The sequence below is a fragment of the Nicotiana sylvestris genome, chromosome 12 (genome assembly GCF_000393655.2).
Source record: "Nicotiana sylvestris chromosome 12, ASM39365v2, whole genome shotgun sequence".
In the NCBI taxonomy this organism is placed as follows: domain Eukaryota; kingdom Viridiplantae; phylum Streptophyta; class Magnoliopsida; order Solanales; family Solanaceae; genus Nicotiana; species Nicotiana sylvestris.
Genome location: NC_091068.1, coordinates 80,219,925 through 80,229,664, shown reverse-complemented (window position 1 = coordinate 80,229,664; position 9,740 = coordinate 80,219,925). Strand labels below are relative to the sequence as shown.

Here is a 9,740-nt window from a genome sequence, read left to right as displayed (position 1 = left end):
ATAGGTTCAATTCGCTTCACATCTGACGTGGGGGAATTCATACGCAGTCAACCACCTAATGAACCGAGCGAGGCAATCCAACTTGCAGACGAGGATGATGAAAGAACACTCCTTCAGTACTTTATATACTATTGTGTTAGTTCTATTGTGTTAGAACTAATTTACATTGTGTTAGTTCTATTGTGTTAGAACTAATTTACATACCAATTTACTATTGTGTTAGTTCTCTTTAGTTCGAATGGGCTTGTAATAAGCGTTAACTTAGTTTTGTTAGCTTAATGTGTTAGTTCTATTGAACTTTATTCTTTGTTGCTTTTAATTGCTTTTTATTGTTGTTGTTGTTGGCATAAAATGCCTATTTAGGAAATTGGTATGGCTCGCAGATGGTGTAGCTGCAAAAACAGGCAGTTTCTGCCAAAATAATACACAGAAAAGCGACCAAAGTTGGTCTCTATTTGGTCGCTTTTCATGTTAAAAAAATAATTTTCTGGAGAATAGCGACCAACTTTGGTCGCTATTTACCCAGATTTCTACAAAAAGCGACTAAACTTGGTCGCTATTTCATTAAAAAAATAAAATTTCTGGTGATATAGCGACCAAAGTTGGTCGCTAATATTTAAAAAATAAATTAAATCCATGTATTTAGGGACCAAAGTTGGTCGCTAGTTTAATAAAATAAATAAATAATTGAATACAAAAGCGACCAAAATTGGTCTCTAGTTTCCAGATTTTAAAATATAATATTTGGTTTAGAGACCAAAGTTGGTCGCTTTTTAGTGATTAATAATAAATAAATAAATAATGTATTTTTTATTTAGAGACCAACTTTGATCGTCAAATTTATATTATTAAATTAATAAAGCGACCAAAGTTGGTCTCTATAGTCAATATCCGGAAAAATGAGTCCATTTAGCTTAAAGACCAAAGTTGGTCGCTAATTAACGACCAACTTTGGCTCCTAAATAAAAGGAACCATCAATATAGCTACCAGGCACTTTTGGTCGCATTTTGGTCGCTATTTAGCCAAAAAGCGACCAAAGTTGGTCGCTTTTTACGGTCTCTTTTTCCCAGAATTCTAGTAGTGATTTCTTTTTGATGGATTGGTTGTTCTAGCCATATACTTGATAATCAAAGATGGCAAGTTTAACAACTTATTTTGATCAAGCACTTTCACCACCGCCAGATCCATACTTGTTCACATACTCATACGTACAGACTCAGCTCAATATTTGAAGAAGGGAACAAATGAATAAATTACTCTAATAGCAAGCGGGGTTATTTTTTATATTTAAACTAATATTTTAGTTTTATTTATTATTTATACTTACAAAAAAAAAAATCAACAAAGCGGTGTTACGTGACACCGCTTCAAGCACGGTGCTTATGCCCCTACATACAATAGCTTATGAACCGGGTTAATTTTACGTTAGTACACCTTCCGGTCTCAATCGCACAATTCTCACCAAAGTTATATAATAACATACTCAAAAAGTTGATTTATTTAGATCATTTTGTACAATTTTAACTTGTTCGTATACTCTTCAAGATGAAATACTGTCCAGTAGCCAGGACGATTAATTATAAGTGAAAAATTGGCATTTTCTTCCTTCCCTCTTTTGTTTTTTAACAGAAACATGAGGGAAAATCAATTTTTTTAACCTATTCAAAAATTTATTGTTCGTTTACTAGTTAAAAATAAAATTATAAATAAGTCCCACCATGATGATAAGTTTGTTCATACCTTCAAGTCAAGTCCCAACATAATGAACATTATCAGATAAAATAAAATTGATAGAATATTTAAAACACTAAAAGCAGCCAATACCATGTTAATGTCCTAATCCTCACCAGACTCTCATCAATATTAGTTTACATCGTCACGGATTCGTTCTCTATATTCAAAATTAAACCTCTGAACCTCATAAATTAAAATAGAATTCCTCTAATAAATGATCACGTGGAATCTCTTTTACATATTAGCAGTTTAGATTTGATTTTACAATATAGCAAAAGTAACTGAGTCATTTTTGTAGAAGTGTTTAGAGTAATTTACTCTTGTTTTCATTATAAATCTATTTACCCTAAAAATGGATAACAATTAAATTTATATTGTGGTTTTAAGGACAAGTTATTTTACTTGGTACAAACTCAAAAAAAAAAAAATATGCAAATTGATATTGAAATTAATTGTAAAAGAGTAAATGCAAACCAAAGGAATCAAATAGCCTTGGCCCTCGAATTCGATCACCCTTGAACCGAGTGAAGATTCAGTTGATGCAAGAACAAAATAACAAGATAATGAAAGTTTAAGAGAAAAATAGTATGTTGCTTTATGTAGCGTGAATATGATAATGTTTACAAAAAATCAGACCCCATTTTTATAGTAGGGGAGTCTTACTCTTGGTACAATTCTAAATACAGTAAGAAATCCCATAATTGGCTAATTAATCGGTCTCTTCTTGATACGTGCCTGGATTTGCGCCGTGATACTCGTCCCGTTGCGAATATTTCGTCTTTCCATTATTCGCTCCAGTAATCTTCCCTCGATCTCCATCTTATTCGGTCTAGATCTTGGCCGATCTCAATCTTGGTCAGTTTTGGTTTTGGTCGGTCTCGATCTTAATCGGTCTCTGAGTCTCGAGCTCGGCAACCTGACTTTGCACCATAGTACAAGCTCGAATTTGACCGTATGCCAAATCAATTTTTAATCAGAGTAAAATAGTCATATTAGTGAATGCCGAACATCAAATTTAAATCCAAAAAAAAAAAAAAAAAAGATTCCACGTACCATATATGGTTAATAAAAAGAAAGAATACTTTTACTCCGTAGTTTATTCCAGCGAAACTCCAGCGGACAAATCATTATCCAAGTCATCAAGATAAACCCAAAATAGAATATGAGTATTATATTAAATAAACAACCATAAGAAACCAAATTTCCTACCAAATATACTTCTAATGAATCCCTCAATTTATATTTATATACGTCCTTATCCCCTATTACTATTAGGTTGATCATCATCTTAGAATTCAGTAGCATCGACAAATTTCTACAGTCGATTGATTGATTGAAAATCAAAATGGGTGCTGTAAAAGCAGCAGTGGCTGATTTTGTGTTGACATCGATGTGGGTATTTTGTTCATCAACACTTGGGGTTTTCACTTACCTAATTGCTTCTGCTTTTGGAATTGCTCAAGGAATCACTACTCTGTTTATTACTACTGTTCTTCTCTTTGTTCTGTTTTTTGTGTTTGGGATTATTGGTGACGCTTTGGGTGGTGCCGCTTTTAATCCTGCTGGTACGGCCGCCTTTTATGCTGCCGGTGTTGGAACCGACTCTCTCTTCTCTGTTGCCGCTCGATTTCCTGCTCAGGTTTTTGTTTCTTTTTTGCTTTTCAATACTTGTAATTTCCACTTCTTACGTACTTGAATTTTGAATAATAATGAAAGTAGAGTTTTAATTTCCATAATAATCAATCCCTAAGCCCAGTCACGGAGCCAGGAATTTACATAAGCAATTATTTTTTTTTTATTACTAGAATGTCAAAGTTGGAATTTGATATTGTGACATAAAATATCTTTTGAATCCTCTTTACCACTAGGCTAGAATTTTCCCTGATGGCAATGGGATTCAACAATTTATATATAATAAAAAAAATATTTATGTAGTATAATATTTCGAAGAGGATTCAATTGAACCCCCTTCCCTCTTACTAGCTCCGCCCCCTGCCTCAGCCTCAGTTTGAACTCGTTGGGGTTGGCTATATGAAACCTTAAAAAGATGTACTTACCTCTTTATAAGGAAAAGGCAATATTTTTTCAATAATTAATAGGCAATATGAACTGCTTCATTCTGGTTGTAGCCATACCTTATAAGCGTGAAAAGTTACTTTTAATAGGAGAATATTCTCAACCAAGCATTCCAGTGAAACAATAATTTTACAACGGGCTCTGCCCGAGAATGGGGTTACTTGACTTTATACAGAGAAAGGAATATCGGCAAAAAAGAAGCTCTTTCTCAACCTGATATTGGATAGGCTAAGCTAGGTGTAGCCCGCTATCTATATGGTTTTGCTAAACTTTGTCAGCCTGGGTGCCTATAATTATGGCAGACAGCTATTGTACTAGTGGATGGTGGAAGGAAATCTGTTTATTTAGAAAGTTCATCACGTTGTAATTGTCTAAAGTTGGCCGTTAACCTACCTCTTCCCTCCTTTTTATTTATGCATGAGATCTCTGATGCTAAACTCACATTAGCGGTGTTTGATTTTCCTTTAAGAACATAAATTATTATTTTTAGAGTTCAATAAGATAGAGCACCTAAAGTTGCTTAATTTCATGGTACATTTAACACTGTTTCATTAAAAGTTGACGAATTCCGTGAAATAACTGCTAAAACTTTCAGTTTAAGAATGCATTTGCTTCAAATTGACACCACAGAAAAATTATAAAGGAGAAAAAATTTACCTGTAAGAATGACCATCCGATTCTTGATATTTGGAAAATATTTCTTAACTGTCTGGGTACTGTTACAGGCAGCTGGCGCAGTTGCTGGTGCATTGGCGATATTGGAGGTTATTCCTACGCAGTACAAGCACATGCTAGGTGGACCTTCATTGAAAGTTGACTTGCATAACGGAGCCATTGCTGAGGGGATCTTGACTTTCATAATGACCTTTTTGGTCTTTCTTATTGTACTGAGGGGTCCTAGAAATGCACTTCTAAAGAATTGGTTACTTGCAATGTCAACTGTTACCATGGTAGTTACAGGTTCAAAATACACCGGACCGTCTATGAATCCCGCCAATGTAAGTACTAGCTCTTGTTTTCCATTCTTAAATCTTGGAGCTTATTGTCCGTGTATGGACGTTGAGAATAAAGGTATGAAGGTTGAGACTAAAGGTAAAGGGTTATGATAGGTAGCCGAGCATTGTCTTGTCTGTGTATTGTCGTATCCCTTGACTTCTGTTATTACTTGTTGTTGCTTTTGTTTCAGCTTTCTGATTACAGTACCTAATGTTAGTTTTGTATTTTTGCTTCGGTTTTCCGATTGGTATGCATATTGTTGTCATTCTTAAACCTTTCCTGAGCCGAGGATCTACCGAAAACAGTCTCTCTGCCTTCTTGAAGGTAGGGATAAGGTCCGCGTATACTCTACCCTCCTAGACTCCACTAGTGGGATTACACTGGGTTGTTGTTGTAGTAAATCTTGGAGCTTATTGTATTATTTAACCTTTGAATTTCTCTGCTGCTCTAGACTGACGTAGCACCATTTGTTTGTCCCTAATGTATACACAGAATGTATAACTTTTTGGTAACTTCTCTTGTGCATTTGTGTTCGACTGTCTTTATTCATGAAGCCTACTTATTATCTCGCTTCTTCTCAATTGGAAAGTTACATCTTCTCTTGACATTAGTGAGCCAGAATTAGTTCCTGTGATTTGAGGTAAAATTGGTGGCATGCTTGCAATAGAAGGGGTAGAAGTTCAATCTAATTCTTTTAAACCAAGAGATGCCTAAGACTAAAAGTTGTTAATTTATCACTATTGTTTCAATACCTGTAAGCTAACTTCTCTTGGAAACAAGACCCTTTCAACTCTCAAATTACTGCCTTGGAACCTGAATAGATCTTCAGTCCCATCTTAAATCTCATCCTTTGCCTGCCTCGAAAGTTTCCTTGGCTTGGACCTATTTCATTTGCCTGGAAGTGGACTAATTAGAGTTGAGTCATTTCTTGGTGACTTTTCCATGTTGAACCTATGTTTTTTATTTGCTTGTTATCCGAAATACACATAATTATAGCATCTATATTTGGTGATCTTTGGTTATTGTAACATTGGGAATGTAAGTTATGGTAAAAATTGGATGATTTTATGGATATGTGCTCCATTTGGTTTAGTAATGGTTTGCTGGTTGGAGCGTGATGCCAGATTCTTCTGAAATTGATTTGCATAGATTGTTAATAAAAGGAGCTTTCTATGGTCATCAAGGTGTATCTCTTGCTATTTGGTTGAATAACTTTCTATATGAGCAGAAACTTTAGCTTTTAGATGCGATCTTTTAATTTCTCTATAAACTCTTTTCATTTTACTCAGTATTTCATATCTTTACATTGCAAAGAATGACTTCTTTGGTCATAGTCCCAAAAAAAACAAAATATTAGGAACATATGTGTTTCAATCTGAACTGTTTTAATTTATGGAACATTAACTATTTGAACCCTGTGTATGCATGTATTTGCCTAACTGTCATGGAATAATATAATGATGGAAAATGGATTTAGACAAACATTACGTACCATTTGTCCTCTAACCTAAACTGCGATATGGGTCGATCTAAGCAATCATATTTCTTTGCTGCACTGGGCTGCGCTTTACTGTTGCCTTCTTTAGGTATCTATGTCATGCAAATCTTAGATCTCTATTTGCATTGATTCTACTGGCTAACGACTAGTTGCAGTCATTTCTGCTGTTGCAAATCTCAAATGTTTCTTTTTTGTGGGATGGGTATGAGTTCAGTCCAAGAATCTAGTAAAGATGACCAACCAAGCTAACCACATGACCCTGCATTTTCTGTAATAACCGTTAGTTTCCTAATTGGGTATCTTATGCCTTACCTTGAACTTAAATAGTTCTCCTTGCATATAAGTATTACCTTTTGCATGTTAATTTGTGTAGCTTGACGACTAGCTGTAGGACACTGAATTTTAGGAGAGATTAGCTTTTGCAGGGAATGAAGTTTTTCTTTTCTTCAATATCAATGTCATATGCAAGTAATCATCAAATTATCCCTTTCTGTACTATTTTTGATACTCCAAAATAATAGCTACTGGTGGCTGTTAGATGAGATATTGTTAGCTCTATTCTTTGATAAACTGAACACTATCCGTATTTGTACACTAAATTTAGTTTCACAGACGCTCCCCCTATATCATTTTTTGAACCTTTTCTTTTGTAATTACAAATATGTAAAAATTGAATTTTTAGAGAGGAACTCAAAGTGTGTCAGTTCCGAAATGGAAACTCTTTCACGTCAAGTCCAAGGGTAGTAAATGTTTTATTGGACACATGCTGCTATACATATAGACACTGTTGTAGCAATTTATGGGCTTTTCCTTTATTGCCTGCATATTTTATTAATGGGTTGGTAACTGAGCTGATTGTTTGCAGGCATTTGGTTGGGCGTACATAAACAATTGGCACAACACATGGGAGCAATTTTACGTCTACTGGATCTGTCCCTTCGTAGGAGCAATAATGGCTGCATGGACTTTTCGTGCTCTGTTTCCGCCTCCAGTAAAGCAGAAGAAGCCTCAGAAGGCAAAGAAGAATTGAGAAAGAACACCTTCGCGCTGCTTCAATTACTTCACTGAACTAGGTTGCAATGTGGTTGAAGTATGCCCTTAGAGCTGAAAGCCATTTTTAACTTCTAATGTGGAATCATAATCGATTCCTTTTGGATTTGTTGGAATTGTTAATAAATCCCCTTTTTCACATTGATCCAAATTCAAGCAACTATTAGTGCAAAAACTGAGTTGTCCAAAAGCTGGATGCCCCTGAATATTTTCTTATGCTTTTTTAGATGCTTCCTTCGTTCTGTTTTAGTGGTGTTCTTGAGAATTAAATTGGATAATTCTTTCAATAGTGCTTCCATATTTTATCAAGTCTAACAAGGATCGTATCTGGACTCTGCCCTTGGACTAAGTTATTGAGGACCCTTTCGCCATAGTTTTTGCTAAAATATATTTGGGAGTTTTTTTGGCAAATACATATTTGACCATAGATTTTATCTACATTTTGGCAAATTTCAAAAACTCAAATCCCAAATTTGGCCCAAAATATCATTGTTACATTTTTTAAAAATTGTCTCAAACTTTTGTATTTCATAAAAGAGCCCATCATTTATTATTTTGTAACAATGTTGTTTCGCCTTCTCGGTCATCTGATAGTGTATTATGTAGTTCATAATGATAATTTTGTACCAAATATATTTATGTTCAGGACTATGGTTTGTGATAATATAATGAATGTTATTGACAAAGGTATCGTTGAGTATTTGCGATAGTTTTTAGAACTTGTGGATATAAGTCATGTTTCATGTTTTTTTTTTTTTTTAAAAAGTGAAATATGTTTTGAAAACTTATGTCCAAATATATTTTCATCTTTAAATCACATTTCACCTAAATCATATTTTTTAAAATAAATTTGAGAATTTCTGGCCACACGCTAGCTAAAGTAAAGTTTCCATGTGAACAGTCAATCAATACATCAGTAATTGCGATTGGCTCATGGAATCAATAAAAGGATCAGTTTCTATCTTTTTCTAAGACAAGTTAAGAGTCTATTTTACTCTTTGACATATATATAGACAAAATAGGCAAATATGAATTTTTATCTGTCGAGAGTTAGAACTTTTCGGAAGAGGAGGATAATTTTAGAAGAGAATTTTTTTTTTTTTGGTTGCAGAAATTAAAAAAATTGGTCTAGAAGAGGAAAGGGTAATAAAAATAGGGAAAGGATTTGCTTGAAGGTTTTCTGCAATGCGTAGGGGATTAGAGAATGCTTGTGAGCCCTTGATCATGGTAGCGGCTGTGATTAGGCCAAATATTGAGTCTGCCCTTTGATCTGAAAAATAAGATTAATACACTTGGAGATCGTTTGGTAATTGGTTAGGAGAAAAGTTATCCGTGTATTGGGGTAACATAGCTTATGCGTACAGCGTTTGGCAGGCATTAGTTATTTTATACAAAATTCAACACAACTAATACCATGTTTGGTTGTCAGGTTACAATTCTACATAAATAATACATGTATAAGTTATGAGTCAATCTGTGTATTATTTTATGCGGGGTAGATGTAACAACCTGATCGGTCGTTTTGAGCTTTTGCACTTCGCTCGCCAGTTCTCGGGCATGACTAGCCCCGTGTGATGTATTATGACTTATGTAAATCGTCGGTTTTGGTTTTCAGGGTAATCGAAATGAATTTGTAAGAACAGTTCTCAGTTTGAAGCTTAAAATTTGAAATGTTTGACCAAGTTTTGACTTGTTAGTATATGATCTCAGATTAGAATTTTTATGATTTGGTTAGTTCCATTAGGTGATTTGGGACTTAAGAGCATGCGTGGAATGTATTTTGGAGGTTCGCGGAAGGTTTAGGCTTGAATTAGCGAAAATGAGATTTTGGCGTTTTCCGGTTGATATGTGAGATTTTGATATATGGGTCGGAATGGAATTCCGGAAGTTGGAGTAGGTCCGTTGTGTCATTTGTGACGTGTGTGCAAAATTTTCAGGTCATTCGGACGAGGTTTGATAGATTTTTTGATCGAATTCGGAATTCGGAAGTTTTTGAAATTCTTTGGCTTAAATCCGACGTGATCTTGGTGTTTTGATGTTGTTTTGAGCGTCCCGAAGGTTGGAACAAGTTTGAATGATGATATGGGATATATTGTCATATTTGGTTGAGGTCTCGAGGGCCTCGAGTGAGTTTCGGGTGGTTAACGGATCAAATTCTTGTTTTGAAAGTTGCAGATTTCTTCAGATCAGTGTTGCAGAGTTTTGCTCTTCGCGTTCGCGAGAGGGCCTCGCGTTCGCGAAGAGATGTTGAGTGATGTAGGCCAGTTACCCTTCGCGTTCGCGAAGGTTGAGTCTGATTGTGCATCGCGAACGCGTGGCATGGTTCACGTTCGCGTAGAAGGGTGAAGCAGACTTGGGCACCAGGCCCTAAAGCATCGCGCTCGC

General features: G+C 35.2%; 1 protein-coding gene across 1 annotated transcript; it reads left to right on the top strand.

The window, feature by feature from the left end:
* The first annotated feature begins 2,833 nt into the window (after positions 1-2,833).
* On the top strand, positions 2,834-7,545 carry LOC104222528 (aquaporin SIP1-1-like). Its single transcript, XM_009773763.2, has 3 exons — positions 2,834-3,374; positions 4,537-4,809; positions 7,171-7,545. Exons 1-3 carry the CDS (start codon positions 3,081-3,083, stop codon positions 7,333-7,335), a joined length of 732 nt encoding a protein of 243 aa, XP_009772065.1. The 5' UTR covers positions 2,834-3,080; the 3' UTR covers positions 7,336-7,545.
* The last annotated feature ends 2,195 nt before the right edge of the window (positions 7,546-9,740 follow it).